The sequence below is a fragment of the Mytilus trossulus genome, chromosome 13, assembly GCF_036588685.1.
Source record: "Mytilus trossulus isolate FHL-02 chromosome 13, PNRI_Mtr1.1.1.hap1, whole genome shotgun sequence".
NCBI lineage: Eukaryota > Metazoa > Mollusca > Bivalvia > Mytilida > Mytilidae > Mytilus > Mytilus trossulus.
Window position 1 is genome coordinate 37,996,580 of NC_086385.1, and position 20,985 is coordinate 38,017,564.

General features: G+C 32.7%; 2 protein-coding genes across 2 annotated transcripts in view; both read left to right on the forward strand.

The window, feature by feature from the left end:
* The window catches only part of LOC134695531 (presequence protease, mitochondrial-like), a 42,293-nt gene extending 38,153 nt beyond the window's left edge, over positions 1-4,140 (forward strand). Inside the window, exons 25-27 of the mRNA XM_063556820.1 lie at positions 831-945; positions 1,985-2,118; positions 3,827-4,140. Of these exons, the coding sequence (XP_063412890.1) occupies positions 831-945; positions 1,985-2,118; positions 3,827-3,923 (346 nt within the window). The 3' untranslated portion in view covers positions 3,924-4,140. The remainder of the gene's footprint in view (positions 1-830; positions 946-1,984; positions 2,119-3,826) is intronic.
* A 6,700-nt stretch (positions 4,141-10,840) lies between these two features.
* On the forward strand, positions 10,841-20,241 carry LOC134694356 (interferon-induced very large GTPase 1-like). Its single transcript, XM_063555361.1, has 5 exons — positions 10,841-10,901; positions 11,248-11,340; positions 12,073-12,150; positions 12,937-13,170; positions 15,380-20,241. The coding sequence occupies exons 1-5, from the start codon at positions 10,841-10,843 to the stop codon at positions 20,239-20,241; spliced, it is 5,328 nt and encodes a 1,775-aa protein (XP_063411431.1).
* The last annotated feature ends 744 nt before the right edge of the window (positions 20,242-20,985 follow it).

A 20,985-nucleotide genomic window follows, 5' to 3' on the forward strand; every position in this document is an offset into this window, starting at 1 on the left:
TCAACAATTTTGTGCAGTCTTTGGACTCATATTCACTCAAATAATTCATTTTGCAACCTTTTTTTTTTTGTCATGCATGAAAATATATTGACTTGATATTTGTTATAAAGTTTACACCATGGCAGGTTATAGATCAAGTTAGTATTTTTTTCCAGTAAAATGAACTTTTTACCAATAGGGAACTACCAGTATGTATTGCCAGGCAATTCTCATAAAAAGCTTGTTATACTCCCGCTTTAAAAAAAGGGGGGGGGTATACTGTTTTACCTCTGTCTGTCCTTCCGTCAGTCCGTCAGTCAGTCTGTCCGTCCCATGAATATTTTTCTCAGGAAGTACAATACAAGGATTTCTGAAATTTGGTTTCAGGGTTTATCTAAGTCAGCTATACCGTGTGATGCGTTTTCAGATTGATCACTTGACAACTTCCTGTTTACTGAACACTTGTATGATTTTACACATGATAGCCAAGTTGAAAATTTTCGTCACATTTTTCTCAGGAACTACAATACAAGGATTTCTGAAATTTGGTTTCAGGATATATATAAGTCAGCTATACCCTGTGATGCATTTTCAGATTCATCACTCGACAACTTCCTGTTTACCGAACACTTGCATATTTTTACACTATTAATATTATCCACTTGCGGCAGGGGTATCATCAGTGAGCAGTAGCTCGCAGTTTCACTTGTTTCCTTTAGTTTCAAAGGCCAAAAAGGGTTTGTTCATCAAAACATTTTATAGACACAAAAAGATTGTACAAAAAAAATAGTGGCAGTAGCAAATTAATATAAATATTGTGGACATCTCACAGCTTATTATATATTTTATAGAGATCCCAACTCCAGTAAAACATTACAAGTGTTTGACGAGGCAGTAAAGTGGGTCGTGGATGATAAGTTTGTACCAGAGGATGTTGATGAAGCAAAATTATCAGTTTTCCAACAGGTATCTATATACATTCTCTCAGTTTTAATTTCCTTCTTCTATGCCCAATTTATTGGCATTATTTTTTCTGGTCTTTGTGTCCGTTAGTCCATCTGTTCGTTTGTCCATTCATCTGTAATCTGTCTGTGCTGCTTCATGTTAAAGTTTTTGGTCAAGTTAATTTTTGATGAAGTTGAAGTCCAATCAACTTGAAACTTATTACATGTATTCCATATGATATGATCTTTCTCATTTGAATGGTCCACTAAACATAGAAAATGATAGTGTGGATGGGGCATCCGTGTACTAGAAACACATTCTTGTTTTAAAATAAAATAAACATAAGAATATAAAACAATAAATAAGTTTTTCATTAAACCATTCATTGCTGTAAGATTCTTTATGGACTTTTAGGTCCAATATTCAGTATTTTGTTCTTATTGACTGGTGTACAAAAGCGTGGTGACAAGGCACATGAAATGTTAGAAATAGACTTGCCCTGAATCTTTCCTTTTAGAGATCATTGCTGTTGGTCTCATTTTAAGAACTTTAGGTATGCATGCATTGTGTTAATCTTTTATTTGATAGCACATTGACAGAAGGTTATAGCTCTACAGGTCTAACCTCCCAATTTCTTATAAAAGTTGGTCATGTTTGTATACTTGTTTTCTTAGTATGAAAGTGAAGCTTTGGTCAATTTTTACAAAGATTTAAGTATTCAAGGTAGTTATAAAAAGGGCAAAAGTTTTTATACATTTAAGATTAATATTTCTCCAATGTCAAATAAAACTAGATTTGCTAGCAATAACTGATGGTACCCTCTTACCCCAATTGCCAGAGGAAAAGCAGCCATTTTGAAAATCCCAAAGTCAAATAGGGCATCTACAAATACCAATTAACATTTTTGTAAAGTGTCATGAAGATTGGAGCATTTTGAATATTTTGACATGTTAGCTGTTTCCATTGTTGGGGTGGCCATTTTGAAAATTCCAAACTCTTTGATAGCTCTAAGAAGTATTCAAATAAAATGTGTAAATTAAACCATTTTTTTTTATTGCAGACAGACAAGCCTATTACTCCAGGGTCAGCTGGTATGACATTATTTTTGTCAGGAATTACTGATGAGATGAGACAGACCATGCGAGACAGATTATTCCAAGTATCAAAACAGGATATTATAAATGTAACAAATAAGTAAGTAATGATGTGAATGAAAAGAGCAAATTTAAAAAATATTTATTTTCATTGGTTATATTTCACTGATAAATGGACTTATTTTTTATGACCGCATATTGGTATCACATTGTTGTCGTTGTTGTCCGCATCCTCCATTTGGTTTCTGGACAATAAATTTGGTATGAGAAAATAAAAATCTGTGATATTTAAATACAAGGTCTATCACCATAAAAGGCAGGTTGGAATTGATTTTGGGGGTTATGGTCCCAACATTTTATGAATTAGGTGCTAAAAAGGGACCCAAATAATAATTTTTCTAGTTTCTAGACAATATCTTGTGGAGTGTATGGATCTCTCTGAATTTATACCACAAGTTTCCATACCACAAAGGGATGTTAAGACTTGGCTTTGGGGAGGGCGGGGGTTATGGCTTATACTGTTTCAGAATAAAGGGCTAAAAAGGGAGGAAACAAGGGTGTCAAGACTCCTGGTTAAGTGACAATCATTTAAGTACAACACACAATATATAAGCAGTGTAAGGGAGGTAATTTAAACACAACATTGACAAGTTACCTCTCTTACACTGCTTTTAAATTATGAATTTTATTACCTGTCAATTTATTTTTAAAAGTTACTATTTTATAAATGCTGATAAAGGTAATTTAGTTTTAGCCATGATTATTGATGCTCTTTTCTATTTTAAGACTTTTACGATGTATTTAAATGGGTTATTATGGTTGAAACTCTAGTTGAAATTTGAAATGACTTTAAATATGACCATATCTTGAGCTTAAGATGTTTTTTGGGGGAAAAAAAGAGGGGGGTGGCAAATAAATATTTCTTAGTGGGGAGATGAGTGAGTTTGTATTATGATAGTGTTAAGCACAAAAGCAAACAAATGAATATAAATTCAAATTACATGACCAATTCAAGTTCCTTTACCTTAGTTATTCTGTGTCAAAAACCTATTATGGGTCAAATATTTAAATACAAATCAATTTAAGACCTGTATCAAGGGCAAATATTGTGTCCATTTTTGCCCCAACTGTTCAGGTTTGAACCTCTGCTGTCATAGCCAGCTGCATTTGGCAAAGCAATTTATTTTATCTTTACTTTATTAAACTTTTTTTTTACATGATAATATGGTAAACCACCATGGATTGTTATAAAACTTGGACAGATGCTAAACTTCAAAACCATGAGGTAGCATCTAAATAGAGCGTTTTGATTTTTTCATAGCATTTTGTATTTACTGACCAATGGGTTAAATTTTTTTAGGTCAACAGTACATTTTTACACTGAAAGCCAATGCAGGCTAAACACAGGGTTTCATAGAACCCCTTAAAAATTCTCATTTTTACTTTCTATATATGCTTCTAAATCAGAAGTAATCTTGACACTTTTTACGACAAGAAGCCAGTTGTTCATCGCGGTTTTTTAACAATAGGATTTAGAATATGGAAAATAAGTTGTGCTGCTTTTTTGAAAATTTTAACCCTTGGTTAAATATTTAACCCAACCCCTAAAGGTGGGTTAAATATATCTGCTTTAACCAAGGATTTAACAGAGGGTTAAATTTAACCACAGGATGAACAACAGAAAATAACCAAGGGTTAAAATTTAACCAAAGGTTATGATATTTAACCCTTGGTTAAAATTTAACCGAAAGATGAACAATTTTTACGACCAGATATTTTTTTCTTACTCTATGATTAAACATTTGTAGGTACCTGACAGGAGACAGACCAGCCGCTGTGTCATTTATAGGACCTGAAAACTCAACAGTAAAGACAGACGATACCTGGAAAGTAATCAAAGGATGATTTTAGTGTCAAATCAACATTCATAGACATGAAATTCATATAGACCTTGAGCTTACAAGACAGTGTATGGATATGCATTTAAAAGCAATGCAGCAAGGCTAAAATGAAAAAATCTAGTTTAATGCAGTACAGACAATGACAATGAAAAAGATATTTATGGAGATTTATATGCAGATACTATTTGTGATTGTCAAAGTGCTATTTTAATCTGTAATAAATATTGAATCAATGCATATTTCATCTTCCCTATTTTTATGCCCCATATATGGGTATGCCCAACCTAGGGGCATAATGTTTTTCAGTCTATGAGTTTGTTTGTCCGTTTGTAGGTGTGTCAGGCTTCATGTTAAAAGTTTTGGTCAAGGTAGTTTTTGATATAGTTTTAGACCAATCAAACTGAAACTTAGCTCACATGTTCTCTATGATATGATCTTTCAAATGTAAATGCCAAATTTGAGTTTTGAATTAAATTCGAGGTCCAGTGAATATAGAAAATGATACTGTCCAGTGTCCAGCTTCAAGTTAACGTTTTTGGTCAAGGTTAGTTTTTGATGATGTTAAAGTTCAATCAAATTGAAATTTAGTTCACATATTCTTTATGATATGATCTTTCTTAATTTAATCCCAAGTTAGATTTTTGACTACAATTTCCAGTTCCACTGAACATAGAAAATTATTCTGTCCCCTTCAGGTAAAAGGTTTTTGTCAAGGTAGTTTTTGATGAAATGGAAGTCTGATCAATTTGATAATTAGTACACATGTTTGCTTGATGCGTTCTTTCTAATTTTTAATGCCAAATTAGAGTTTTTATCCCGATTTCATGATCCACTGAACATAGAAAATGATAGTGCTAGTAGGACATCCGTGTACTATGGACATATTCTTGTTTCTATTGATACTTTTCCATAGTCTGAAAGAAATCTTTCTTAAGCAAACAAACTCCCTCTGTGGTTTCTTGATTGCATTCTGATCTCAAGTTTGAACCACTCCCTGCTAAGCACATTAACATTAAGAAGAACAAAGTCAGACATGTTGGCCAGAAGTGTTTGAGTAAAAAAAAATCTACAGTTTATACTAATGTCATATAAGCATCTGCATTTGCCTGAGTTGGAGACCACAGCAAGGAAAGAAAACCTCTGGATCCACCAGCTGCATACTTAAAAACTAAAGTAAGAAGTTTAGTCTCACATTTTAGCCTTGGTGAATGTTTTAGATATGAAAGTTTTTGTACAACATGTGGGTTTATTTGAACATCAATATTGTTTTTACCATGTTTTATGGGCTATTTTTTCTGTTTGACAGTCTGTATTTTCACATCCAGAATTTATTGCATTGGTATTTTTTCAACAAAGATTTATTTTTTTTGGACCTCTTGATAGATCTCTATGGATTTCAGGAAAGTTATCCCTATTTGAGTGAAATTCTCTTCTGGACCAAATTTTATTGATTTTTGTGACATTTTTTGCAATATTTAAATCAAATAAATGCAGATTGTTGACATAGTTACACCAAAATATTATTTATCACCATTATAACTTGAAATAAAATTTATGTAAAGATGCTCTTTTCATGCGGGAATTTCTCGCTACATTTTTTCTATGGTCGGGTTGTTGTCTCTTTGAAACATTCCATATTTCCATTGTCAATTTTATCTTTCCATAAATATACACATGTATAACACAAATATAAAGCTATTATTTATCAGAAAGGAAGATTATATAAAGAGGGTGGTTAAAAATTATGATTGTCAATTCATGACAAATGTGACATTCCAAAAAATCCGACTTCCAAGGGAAACCTATCAATTATTTTTAAAAAACATATTATTTCTCCCCTTTAATGTGACCACAATTTTTGCAGTCATAAAATGTAGTGACTTTGTCACTATTGTTATGGTCGTCTAAAAACATTTGGTTTCCTGACAAAACTTGAGTATCAGTTAATTTATCTATATGAAGTTGTACCACAAGGTACCATAAAAAAGGAAGGTTCGGATTGATCATTGGGGGTGGTATACCAATCGGTTTAGGAATTAGGGGCTAACATGGGCCGAAAATAAGGATATTCTGGTTCCCTGAATTTTAAGTTAAGAAAAAAAATATGGATTTCTGTAAAATTGTACCACAATATTTATCCCTGTATGAAATTTTTTGATTTTGTGGCCTGTTTTCAAATTGGTTCACATATAGGTCAAATGGTTCCATATATTATATTGATTTAAATTTTAGAATTTGGGTGTTGTTTTCTGGGTAATTTGCTGAATAATCATGTTACATGAGTGCAGATGTACTATTGTTACAACACCTGTTTGTTGTACTGGTGAAGTGAAGGGGTAGGGGTATTTTTTATTTGAAGAATGTTACCAACTGAGTGTCTCCGTCAATATTCATATATTTATGGCACTGACTACGGTTACATGGAAATGTACCAATAATAAAATCAATATTTTTACGTTGGATACTTATTGTCGGGATGTATGGTTGGGTAAATAACTGATTAAATACGAAATAGCAGAACGTAACAATAATATTCGTGTCTGTGATAACATTGCGTTATTGCATTCATGCACTGAAATGTACGATGGGAATAGCAATACGTATTTAAATAAAACTTGAAAACTTTTATTTGATACTTGCATTCATTTGTTAAATTTTGTAATTTGTTTTTGAAGCATGTTTTAGTCTAAAAAGAAATTGGCGAAACCATTCAAGCAGCCATCACAAACCAGTGATGCATTGTGCATGTCTGTATTGCACACTGTTCCCTTACATTCTGCACTATCCCTTTCTGAAGCTAAAAATTAAGAAACACCATTATGGCCTCCCTGGAAACATGTATCAGTCAGTAATTCACAGTATCAATTTTAGTTCACTGTTATCAAGTCGTTTGCCTTTGACGTATCTTTGCATATGACACCATAGTTTATCCGACCATTGCACCAGACGGTCCAAGGACACATTTGTCTTCCTCTACGAATATAGTCCTTAGTGTGAACAAATTATGACTTGGAATTTTAATTTCATGCACTTTCCTAATTTATTTCTTGATATTTAATGCATCAAATATTAAGTAGGGGGATGACATTACATGTTAAACAAATGTGGTTGCTGAATCTTAATGGTAAGTTGTGATTTGGTCCAGTTAAAAACGTTTATTATTATCTCGTACATGTCAAAGAAATAAGCAACAGAAATATAGAAGGTTTAAATCTAGCTTATATCGCAGTCTTCAATGTAACAATAACGCAATGTAACCGTAAACACACCAATTTTTGTTCCAATCGTATTTAATCGGTTCCTTACCCAACATTGCATTCTTACAATAAGTCATCAATGTAACATTTTTTATTTATTATTCATTTGTTACTTTTCCATGTAACCGTAGCCAGTACCTCTCTTTATTAAGGGCGCACTCCGTCCCCTGCTCTGCTCTGTTTGACGTGACTGATATACTGTGAATGTGTTAAATATATTTGAGACATTATTTCGAATTTACCACCCTTAATAGTTTTATCTGGGTTAAAATCATTCAATACATATATTGTTTCAATCTATTGACCTGTACTGAACCGTAATCAAATTAAAATCATTATCCACAGACAAGACGACACAAGTCAATAACATTGTGTTAAATATTTTCACAGGTAGTCAATTTTTAATAATTGCAATAATAATACGTTTGATGTTTGTCGAGATCTATGCTTAGTTTATAATGGAATATTAAAATATGTAGAAGACAAAGGTAAATATATTTATAGTTGAAACATAATCAATATTACTACTCCACACAAACTGCATGCGTATATTTATTATTATTTCGATCTAGACAATTATAACACATTGTACAAGATTGCACTTCACTGTTTTCCAACTTTCAACCTAATTAAATAATTGTTAAACAACATTCATACTTGATTAATATACTGAAAAAGTGACACAACATATATATCAATCATTTGTTGAAAGTCCATGAACGGTTTTATCCAGGATATGTTACAGTTAAAAATATTTAAGTAACTGTATTTATCTGTCAGCCGCGGGGTCTATATAAAATGTTGGCACCCCTTCCACTTGCATTACCACTCGTACAAACAACATAATGACACCATTAAGATATAGTTTTATAAATATTACCCCACCCAGTCCAGTCGCTAACTTATGCAATCATTACAGCAAAGTACAAAATGACACACAAATGTATAAGGCATACATTATTTAAGTTTGTATGGGGGATGCGTGGTTGAACCTTATTTTTTGACAAACATTCTTTTTACAGATGCGTGTGTGATAATTAGTTAAACATTTGAACAATTATTTTGTTCTTGATTGAGCAGGAAAATAAAAAAAAACTGAAAAAAAACATGGTCCCACACAATCACGAATAAACAATGTCTTATGTGAGTCTGACTAGCGACACATGTAGATAACTTGTGAGTTAAAAAGTCCAAGTAATTATAAATAAAACAATCAACAAAATTTCCTTTGACTCCCTTTTGTTGTAATTTTTTTCTTACATAAAAACTGCCTTATTCAAACTACAATTTCTATTTTGTATGTTTGCTCATACCATTTGAATATTTTAGTTAATTAAATCCTTAATTGCAACCGATCTTAACGAGGTCGCTGCTATGCTATAACAGAAACAACGGCCATTTTTTCACCGCTTCAAAAGACATTGTTGTTAATCAGATTTAAAAACCGTTCTTAGTTCGTTGATCTGAAACATTAAGATGGATAATAATTTACTGTTCAAAATCATTTAAGCTTAAAAATCGTTCTGACTAGGAATTAAAGTGTTTGAAATGTACTTGTGCAGTACTCTGAGACTTGTTTTATTAGCATGACAAGATTCACTAATGGCATGCTGTCCGTCGAATAAATGTTTTCTTTTTATGTTCAATCGATTTGAATACTTCTTTTTATGAATGCTATATGAAAATAGAGACATTTTAAAACGTGTATTTTTTTGTTTCTAGATACAACATAAACAAACGATCTTTATAAGTTTGTTGATTTATACTATGAAGTTTCCAAAAATGTATGTTTTAAAAACTATGAGGTACGAGAAACATAAAGTTTTGAATGTTTAAAAATACCAAGCACGTTTTATCATTGATATCTTCGTGCGTTTTTTGATGTTTGTATAAAAAAAATGTCACATTTTTGAAAAACCTTTTAGTAACTCATGAGTATTATGGCAAAGAATATATTGGTGCAAAATATACGAAGAATAGATATTGGATTGTCTTTAAAAGTATGAATTCCTTACTGTCTGAACTCAGTGCTATACGGTGTGCTCGACTCGAACGCGTCAACGTCCGGTTTCATCTGTATCGGGGTTATACAGGGTGATACTAGTATTTAAATGAACCGTCAGTGCCGATTTTATCCTTTTTACGTACACAATGTGCACTACAATAGGTATCATATAGGGATTTAATCGTTCAGTGTTTTGATAATAATATTTTACAGGCACGCTAGGTTATTTAACTGGGGTGCACCTGTTTCTGGGTCAACAAAAGTTATAGATATGGCTTAATTATTCTCAACACCGATTCTTAAAAAAAAACATGCAATAGGCTCATAATGTAACTATATTCTTATTTTTATTTAGTGTGTCTGTTTTGTTCACGCATCGTTGTAACGGAATTTGATGAAACTGTCATAGAAGTGAGAGGTTTAGCGCTATAAACCAGGTTCAATCCACCATTGTCTACGTTTGAAATACCAAGTTAGGAAAATGACAGTTGTTGGCCATTAGTTTGATGTGTTTTGTCATTTGATTTTGCCATTTGATTATGGACTTTACGATTGAATTTTCCTCGGAGTTCAGTATTTTTTGTGATTTATCTTTTTTTTTTAGAGGGTTTCTATTTTTCTCCTTACCAGCATGGTTAAGTAGCCTTGTGAAGATTTTGTCAATTTTTGTAGATATCCTTTACTAATACAGCATCTTCTGTTATCATGTTATTATATTTCATTGGCTTTCACAGTTTTTTTAATTGAAGGATTTCTACTTATTTTCATTTCATATTAGTTTTGAACATTGCAGACTGATGAAGCATGACAATTCTAGAAATTCATAAGAACAAAAAACAAAGTTTTAAATGGATGATCATTTATATATCTGAATTTGGAAACAACGAGTATACAAATAAATTGTCAACGTGATTGACCAGGATGTTGAGGGTTTCTGCTAACAAGAAAGCTTTTGATCTTAATGATGTTAATGATGAAATAAAAATACATGCTGGATTTTCATCCTTTTCAATATATTAATCGATGATTACATATTTGAATTACCATATATAAAATATATAAGTGTTTTCACACTGTGTCATTCATATTTTTCAATCATCAACCTGCTCTTTGAACGCTAGTAACAATTACTGTTTGTTTAGAAACCCAAGAAGAAAAATCAACTTAGCTATGGGCTGTCACTCGAAGTTTGCAAGATGCAGTACAGTCGTTGTGGACATATTCTCCAAAATACTGCAAGAGTTACTAGCAAAATCAGGAATTCCATCTCCTGTCGTACACAAAATGATATTGAAGGACAAAATGTTTCAAAAAAAGTTAAGCACAACTGATAAAATATCAATACAAACATTATTAACTGATGGCTTCACAAAACTAGACGTCACACTTATCTACAAAATCGTCAAGTACTTTAAATTCATCCCACCACCATCTCGAAATTGGGGTTCAAAACCGATGGTTCATGAGAAGGAAATCGGTGACGATGTCGAGCGGATAAGGCTAACAAGAAATAATTTAGTACACATAATTGACTGCAATGTGACGGATATAGAATTTAACGAATGTTTTGATGAGTTTATTGAACTTGGAAGGAGAATAGATGTCTATCAGGGCAATGAAGGCTTTGAAAAAGACATTATGCATTTCTAAACATGCCAAATGGATGAGTATCTACAATGGAAGTACATACGGGCCACAGAGGAAATAGCATGTCTTAAAGGTAACATCATGTCTTATATCTCTTATATAATTTTCCATTGTTAAACATGTTAAAGTAAGTCTAGATTTATACTATAAATTAAGAAAAACTAACTTGTAATATGAAAATTAACATAACAGACTTACATTAAGATAAAAATGAAAGATGTAGTTTATCACCAAGGTTTTGGAATGCAATAAAGATATTATAAGCGTTTAACTAAAATGTTTTGTATTGATGATCAGACATTTTGTCTGACACACAATGCATACATATTTGACATTTTAGAGAAAGCTTAATGAAAGATGAAAACTGGAATACACTTTAAACTCAAGCAAGCGTCAATTTTTTTTTAATTTTTTTTTAGAGAAAGCCAGATTGTATATCAATAAAATAGTGTTTCGTGTTTATTACGGAACAGCAATAGAGGATCTCATAAGAGATATTAAAGATGAAACAGGTAAGCTTAAAAGAATAGAAAATATTTATAAGATTGCAAAATACGTTACAGAATACCCGTAGATACGACAGGCTTAACTACACATTTGTAATAATAGTATAAAAATAGTATAGTACACGCATATATTGACAATTATAACTTTGAATGATACATAAATTGACGTCGTATAAAGAATAAGAAGATTCTATCACACTGTAAAATCGGAGATTGATCGCTGAAAATTGTAGTTGCTTTGTTCACAGTTTTCATGCTGTCAGAATTTTGAAAAAAATATTTTAGTTATTTGTTAGTTGAAATAATTATTCGACGTTCCAAAAAGTATAAGGTGTATAACTTATGTCTATCATTCCATCCTTTCTTCCGTTTTAACGTCCTTATTTCCGTTTATGTTCTAACATAGTCATATTGTTATCGTGCGAACTGAACTTTGTATGATACATCTAGATTTGTGAAATTTTATTTTTGTATAAATCGTACGTTTCCTTTTATTTTTTCTCGTCATTTTGCCTTTAGATTCAACAACCACACCAGTCACAATAATTGTTAAAGGGATTAACGATGGTGGAAAAAAAGCTGCTTTACTTAATTCTCTTACTGATCAGATAAACAACGGATCTGTCAGCATCCATTTCAAACATGTACGAGAAGGAAGTCTAATTTTGCACGTGACTATTTTAAACAGAGTTTTACAACACCATAGTACACTGATGAATGATCTAACAAATTTTATAGAGCGGGTTTTCAAAATTGGAAATATACTAGAGATCGATTCTATAGCAGACATGAATATAATTCTGACAGCTGATGAAGGTAAACAGTCATTTTGCAACTCCAACGTGATATGGGTTATTCAGATCAGAAACAAAATGTCCTGTTTTGGGAGTTGCAGGTTTTTTTTTATTAATTGGAGACTTTGTTCGAAGATTCAATATTTTTTTCATTTTTAGCCATGGCGTTGTCAGTTTGTTTAAGATTTACGAGTTTGACTGTCCCTTTGGTGTCTTTCGTCCCTCTTTTCAAATGGTCATCAACTGACTCGTTATATACTACACTTCTAGAGAGATTGAAAAAAATATGTTTCTGTTCTGTTCGTCAGGAAGGCGCGCATTTTGCCTATCATTTGTATCGAATGTTTTTTCCTATCATTAAAATGTTACGAGATAGGTGTTGCCTTTTCCCCGTCAATCCAAAAAATATTTCAAACGCAGAATTCAGCTCTGAGTTAACTCTGCTGTGCAGATGGTTGTCTTAAATACATTATATATATTTCAAAAAATTAAGATAATGTAAAAAAAAAAAGAAAGAATTTAAACAAAAGTTCATAGGAAAAGCATATGCATCATAATCGTTGTCACACAAAGTAAGATAAGAGTAATAATTTTTCAAAACTCTTTTTTTTCATTGTTTATATTATTTATATACTCTTGGTATTTACTAAAGTTCAACTTTGTTTGACATTTTCTTTATTTTAATATTTCATTACTATTACCAATTCGTAATTTGGAATTGTAAATATATTTAAATCTACTATGTGTGCTTATGATTATTTGTAACATGAATAATTACTTCCTTAGTAAATATTTCCTATCCTTCCAGATGGCTTTGAGTGTAACGATTTCGAGATAACAGAAGAAATATATTCTAGTCCAGATGGAAAACATTCTCTTCTAATAGATTTAGAGGTCAGCAATGATGTATTACGAACTGATGACATCTTTCAAGAGAGTATTGGTGGATTTATGGAGAACATCATAACAAAGACAAACGGAAAACAGCTATTCCCAGAAAAGGAAGTTAAAGCAATAGTATTGCCAGGAGATAGCAATCAATGTATGTAATAACTATGAATATTAGACATACCATTTCATGATTTTATTTATTGGTTATAGTTATTTCAACGATTTGACATTTAATCCATAAAAAATGAAAAACAGCATGTTTTAAATTGCATGCATACTGGGTGCATTTCTATATTTACCTTCATCAAGAACGCCATAAGCCGAACATTTGAAAGCCCTGGCCTGGATGTGTAAAGAAGGAAAGAACATGAAAAGACTAGTATGGTAGTCGAAAGTTGCGATTACTACTAAAACAACTGAGAGCCTGTTGGGGAGATTTATATACATTGCCACACATATGGGTATATAACTCTCAATATCGTTGTTGACTATGATCAATGTAAATACAATACTTACACGCTAGCCCATCGATCGGGTCTTGTTGTTCTTGATTTGTTAAGTTTTTTTTTATTAATATTAATAGGGCAACTGTATTTGGTAAGCGAAATCAGCGAAGTAAGATTACATTCAACTGTAATCGCTCGAATTTATTTGTATGGTGTTTCGGTATGAATCAGTTTCTTTTACATGCTTAATATTTGAGAGAAAAGTGAGAGGACATTTTTGTTTTGTGTCAACCATAATTCGTTTGTGTATAAGTTTTTGACCATCACACTTTTTAGCTCCCCTCACCTAAAAGGTCAAACAACTTGACGAATTTAATCAAACTTGTCAAAAATCCTCATTGAGGTATCACGGTTAAAAAAAAGAACATTCGGGGTAAATACAGTTTTTGGCTTGTATCTCTTAAGCTAAAGCATTTAGAGTAAATTTGACACGAGAGTTAAATTATTATCAGGTTTGGATCTATCTGCCCTAAAATTTTCAGACAAATCAGGCAATACATTGTTGGGTTGCTGCCCCTGAATTATTAATTTTAAGGAAATGTAACAGTTTTGTGTTTTATGTTCTAGATAAGATAAAATGTAACATGTGTAAGCAGCAAGAATGTTTAACAAAGTTAGATCTACAAATAAGTCAAACTGACAAAAATTGTCAATTGCCCCATCAAGAGTAATTGCCCTTGAAAGACAACTGTTCACATTTCTCTTCTCTTAAAGTACTGAACCAAATTAAACCAAACTTGGTCTAACTCATCCGTACGGTATCTTGTTTGACAACATGTATCCAACGGCCCGGCTATTAACCATGGTGATCTCCTTGGCTAAAAATAGAGCATAGCGGTGAACTGCTTAACGTAATTTTTTATTAAGTTAGATCTATCTGTCTTGTAATTTTCAGTCACATCAAACATCGCCTTGTTGCAGTTTTTTGTTATTATCTTGAATATTGAAAAACATAGTGATATACTGTAAAGAGCAGAATTTATCAGCAAAGTGAGGTCTACAAATAGATCAATTGATCAAAATTGACAATTGACCCCATCCAGAGTAATTGCTATTGAAAGTAAATTTTTCACAATTTTTCCGTAGTTTTTATAAAAGAAAACAAAGACTTTCCTCTGAAACTTAGATCGGCCAAGTTCTTTATTACAAATTGAGAAAATTGTAAACAGCAAGAATCTTCAGTAAAGTAAAATCTACATCATCAAAAAAGAAAATCGTCATAATTATATTCTTGTCTTTGATGTGTGTCCTTTTTTTAATATACATCAAGACCAAGTTGAGCGACACAAGCTCTTTAGAGCCGCTGGTATAAGGAAGTTTCTGTTTTGAATTTACCTCTGAGTTCAGTATTTTTTGTTATTGTACTTTTTAGTAGGTAAAAAAAAATAAAAAAAATTGTATCTTCCAATAATCTAATAAATATCAAATTTACATTTGTACTTTTAGCATACAAACAGGTCAATAGCTTATATTGTGCTATGAACCTTAGGTTTATAGTCGTTATACACCTCAAATTGTACAGTTAGATATAGAGCTCGTTTTTATTAGTTTTATAACATTAGATTTAGTGTAAGGCTGCATCAAGGTATTGGTCGAATGGCAATAAGAAAAGTAACAAACATCTCCAAATCTCTTAAATACTCGAGCTCTTCTGAAATTACCAAAACAAAGGAAAATATATATACAAATGATTTACAATATGTTTTGACTGTTATTACATTAATTTACTGACGAATCGTACATGTCGTATATGTATCAAACAATCCTTTTCAGACAATATTGTTTTATCGATACTTAATGTAGGCACTTAACTTTGTTTTGTTTCGCACCCATTTGTCTATTGTTCTTTTTCAGCGAAAAGGGCACAATGCCGAATAAAGAGCTCGGAAGTTAGCAGTGAAGTCAGTGCTTCATTTCAAAAAATGTACTTAGACCAACAATTGGGAAATGACAAAACATGTAAATCTGAAACTGAGCTTTTGAGTGAGTTAGGATTAGAAATGTATTACCCTGATAAGATAGCTTTATTTGATATTGTAAAGATCCAACCAAGTAATTCTAACATTAAGCTTAGTAATATACCATGGGTATTTTTAGAGAATATAATTTCTTTAAACTATAATGCTCGCGATAAAATTTTAGAAGAACAGTTAGAACATTCAAAATGTGTACCTGATGAATTTGATATTTTAGATAATTTACTTGGAAGTGATGCACTACTAACTAGAGTGAATCCAATTGATTTGACCGTTGCTATATTCAATTGTTGTTCTCCAGTAGTCAAACAGATTGTTGCCTCAAAAATGTTTATGTGCCGCCTTGCCATTCCATTTGTCTTTCCGCAATGCAGAAACGAAGCCATGGTAGTATCTATTTGGCCTATTCGACAAATTGTAATAGAGAGAGAACTATCTCATATTGGTGCTGTTGATTGCCCTTGTAATGTTGTGTCATTTGTTCGAATTGGGTATACGTCAGTTTCGAAGTCTAAAATGATTAATGAGATAATTTCAGACCAGTATCATTGTACATTCTTCAACAAAGACAGCCCTCTTGGTTCAACTACAAGATGGATAAGCAATGGATTGGTTGAAATGGCCTGGTATATACCATCAAAGAACAGTAGACTTCTTTCTAATGAAACTGCATGTCTAAATCTAAGAGGTGATTGTGACGTACATAGACAACAGTTCCATTTTTTGTCACATTTCTCAGATGCTATTGTCATTATGGTGGATATTGATGAAATGAGGAATGAACGGTTTATGCAGCTAACTACAGAAGTTTACAAGACGAACGTGATGGTAATTATTTCTATAGATGCAAAGCGATGTAGTAAAGGGGTGTTGAGAAATGAATTAAACACTTTCTTAGATAGAACAACCACGTACAAGGACCGAACTAGAATACATATCATGGCTGTGGAGGGACATATAAGAAGTTGTTCTGTCTTAAAAAAAGAAATGAGAAATAACATTTCTGAATTGGTATCAAAGCGTTCATTGATGTCTCTCTGGCAGAGGGTGCAAGCAGATGTGTGTGAAGAGATGAATTTAGACGAAAACAAGATTGTATACAGTGCCATGAAAGAAGCGGCTGACCAAATAACAAGCTTTATTCCAAACATGTCCTCGAGCATTAAAGCACAGCTCTTACCACTCCAGGGTGAGCCGTTGAAAGAATGGAGCCAGAATTTAAAAACGGTCAACAAATCGTCCAAGTACAAAACTATTCAAGAAAATGGTCTTATCAGAAATAAAATGATCGAAGCCAGACAAACGCAGTTTCATATTTGTGAAAATCTCGGTCCTTTCATGAGCATGTTTATTGATAAAATACTACAGATTTTACCATACGAAAAAGAAACTAAAGTGTTTGTTGTTTGGTTGAAGATGTTTTTTGATGAACGGTCGCAGCATATTATTCCAGAATATCTCGAAAGATACAAGTCAAAATGGCAGGAATTGAAATATGTTCAAGACCAAAAAGACTCTAAAGCAACAGTTGATAGATTGCAACATCAGCTCAGTAAACGTGAATATGAATTAGCGGAAGCTTCTTTTGGACTTGAACATTTATGCCGCGAAATGGGCCAAATGTACGAAGCTATGATGGAGAGTAACCTACCGACACCTGTAAAATATCAAACAATTAAATCTTCATTACCGCATATTAGCGCAAAACTTCTATTGATGGGACATCCTTTTGAAGTAATGGACGGGGATACAGCAATTGTACCACTTCTTTGGGTTAAAGCAGTTTTGAAAACGTTAAGGGAAAGCATAGGAGACAAAAAGCTACTGGCATTGTCCGTTTTAGGGATACAGAGTTCTGGAAAGTCTACTTTACTGAACGCAATGTTTGGTTTGCAGTTTGCTGTAGGGACAGGACGATGCACACGAGGTGTGTTTATGCAACTTGTACCAGTTGCAGACAACACAAAAGCTTATGATTATGTGCTTGTGATAGATACCGAAGGTCTTCGAGCTCCAGAACTAGCACATGCCAAGCGCAGTCATGACAACGAGCTTGCCACATTTGTGGTTGGATTAGGTGATGTTACGATAGTTAATGTGAAGGGAGATAATACAGCAGAAGTAGAAGATGTTTTACAGATTGTTGTTCATGCCTTTCTCAGACTAAAACTTGCAAATGACAGACTGAACCTGAAACAAAAATGTGTGTTTGTTCACCAAAATGTCTCAGCTCCAAATGCCAATGATAAGTTGACACAACAAAGAACATGTTTTGTAAGACATTTGGATGAAATGACACAAGCGGCAGCGACGGTCTTAAATATTGCAGACATCAATTCTTTCAGACAAGTTATCGATTTTGATAGCGAGAAAAATGTTTGGTATTTTTCCGATCTTTGGTATGGTGATCCGCCAATGGCCCCGGTAAATCCCGGTTACAGTTCATGTGTTAATAGGGTTAAAGACGCATTGTTATTTGGTTCATCTTTGACGCAGAGAGAAACATATTTTACAATTACTGATACCATTTCACGAATTGAAGATTTATGGAACGGTATTTTAAAAGATGACTTCGTTTTCAGCTTTAGAAACAGCTTAGAAGTAAAAGCGTACAACAGTATGGAACGACAATACCAGAGTCTTACATGGGCATTAGAAAAGTACGTTCTAGAGTTTGTCAGGTCTGAGGCAAAAAGCTTGCTTGTAAACTGCTTAAATGATCATGAATTAGAAAAAGCTTTTCTAAAGATAGTTACTCAGGTTGCCAGTGAAATAGAAAAACAAGTGAAAATTTCGTGCAACGAACTAGATTCGTTTGTTGAACGAAGTACATTGAAAGATGTCATGATGCAGTGGACCGAGAGTAAGAAAAATAGTTTGATACTTTTAATAAAAAAGTTTGTCCTCAAAGCAAAATCAGATATCAGCAATATTAAGGAAGAAATTAAAATCCAGAGATTGAAATCAATGGAGAAGACGAATCACGAAATGAAAATAAACGAACTTGCAAGAAATCTAGCAGTCAAAATGCAGGGAACAATTCCAGAAAGAGAAAAACTAGAAGAAACATTTAATCATTTCTGGAGTTCTTGGATAAATCAGTTGGGTATAAAAGATGACATTGAGTTTGTGTCTATTGCCGATCAGATTGAACATCTGTTATTTGACAAATTCCCATCTGATGCAGCATTCCTTATGCAAGAGAGGTCCAAGGCAGACCTATCACATGACCATTTAACAAAACTTGTAGGAAGTATAAGCCTGCATCAAATAAAAACGGATCATTTCAGTCGACTTGCTACTTTTTGGGAATTCGGAAAAGAAAATTCCGACAAGTGCAGGAATCAAATTGTGGATATAGTTAATCAAACCTTCCGAAAAATCGATTCAATGTTATTGGAACTCGATTCACAAGATATTAGCTTCGACATTTCATATGTCACAGAAATAATGAATATAATCGTGAATGACATCGATGATCATAATGATCACACAAGGAATAGCTACAGATTTAATTTCCTTCCACCGTTTAGGGCTATGATTGTGAATCACGTTGCTGTGTATGTTTCATTTTTGTTTACGAAATTAAATGAAAGGTACAATAAAAAACACAGCCCTAAAGGCCAGATGGAAAGTTACAAAGGAACTGCATTCGCTTTGTTTATAAACTTAGTAGAACAAAAGACTGAAGACGTAATAGCTGCTGGATTCTTTAAAGAAGCAATGATAAAAGCTGTGGTTGAACATGTCACCGAACTGTTGCCAATAGATGTCCAAGAAAATATTTTGGTCTTGTTCGGCAATGCAAAATTTAGTTTAATGAAGGATATTATGGTATACTTGGCAAATGCCGAAAAATACGAAGAGTATGTAGACTACATTCACGATCCAACCACTTTCGCAAAATCATGGATAACAAAGCTTACCAATGACGTAATGTTCGAACGTAAGGGAAATGTCGAGACAAAATATGCGTATTTGGCAAAAAGTAGAGTACATAAGATATTTTCTCACTTGTTGGAAAGTATACAAGAAGCCAATGAAAACTGCTTTCAACTAGGACAGTCTAATGTTAAACACTGGATCGCAAACTTTATGAATCATGTTGGGGAATCTAATTACTTACCATTGTCAAATGACATTCTAATACATGTTCAAAGTAGAAAAGTTTCAGATATAAACAATTTCACGGAAATGGTACTCGATGCATTGAAAGATACAGAAAGTATAGTCTTAAAGAATTTCCAAACAACGATTGCAAGTACCGTGCAGTGGAATGAAAATCCTATACCCCAAATTATGAACCGTTTGTGGGGATGTGAGGCAAAATGTATGTTCTGCTACGAACCATGTAAAAATACTGACAGCGATCATATCAGACTTGGGTTTCCACACCAGTGTATTCAACACCGACCTATGGGAATCCGGGGATTCGCCTGGGCTGGGACAGACAAATTTATAGTCGATTTTTGCAATTACAGCATAACAACAGAAAAAACATACAAATGGCATGAAAATGATAAAAAGGAGGAATGGAAATACTACAAAGATTACAAGGAATCTCATAAAGACTGGGATATTTTACCATCGTCTGATGTTTCAAAATACTGGATGTGGGTTGTTTGTAAATATCAGCAAGAATTTGCAGAAATGTATGGCTTCAAACTCCCAGATATACCAGCACATTGGTGGAGCATTACCAAAGAAACAGCAATAGAGAGTATATCAAGCACCTCTTAAACTGGATACAGTTTTGAATGATATGACTTCTCATGAAATTAGCGTCAAGGAAGTAACCAAAACATTGGATGCAATAGATTTGGCTCGTTTAATTGTCATCAAAGTTGGACAAAGTATTTACTTTGACCAGTTGACAAACATATAAATATTATAAGAGATGAGAAACTATGCAATTTACAGGAATAACTTCATTACATATACAGCAGTTTTATAAACAATTATTTTTATCATCAAGAAGATTGTTTCCTCTTCACTTATACATGTAATAATAGGTGAAAGCAGATTTATTAAGATGTAACCCATTTAAGTGTTCTAAAACCCCTAATTCAAATATTATTTAAAAAAAATTGAAGTGTCCAACGAACACTTAGATAGTTGAAGATATAAAATCGATTCAAGTTTCTTCCAAAATGTATATATACACATGGAAATAAGTATTGCAACACCAAATTGAAATTCTAATTAAAAAACAAAACACTCTTTATTTTTTTGTGATATAATTTGTTGGAATAGAACTAGTTAAACATTATTTAAATATCAACTGAGTTTAATGAATAAATATCGACTCGATTAGTTCTTATCTGCACATGCAGCTACAGTACTCGTAAACAATAAAGCATATGTTTTATCCTCATTGTTTTCAACACTTTAAATAACCAAGTTTATAAAGTTATGTGATTGACACCTTGTAACTGGTGATCCACAACTCATAACTGCAGCAAGATGGCAGATAATCAGCATGAA

What these genes read in the sequence shown, in the direction of transcription:
- LOC134694356 (XM_063555361.1), top strand. Translation starts at nt 10,841, where the DNA reads ATGGATGAGTATCTACAATGGAAGTACATACGGGCCACAGAGGAAATA. An exon ending in GGAAATAGCATGTCTTAAAG is followed by an intron (nt 10,902 to 11,247) that starts GTAACATCATGT and finishes ATTTTTTTTTAG; the next exon opens with AGAAAGCCAGATTGTATATC. An exon ending in AATTCTGACAGCTGATGAAG is followed by an intron (nt 12,151 to 12,936) that starts GTAAACAGTCAT and finishes CTATCCTTCCAG; the next exon opens with ATGGCTTTGAGTGTAACGAT.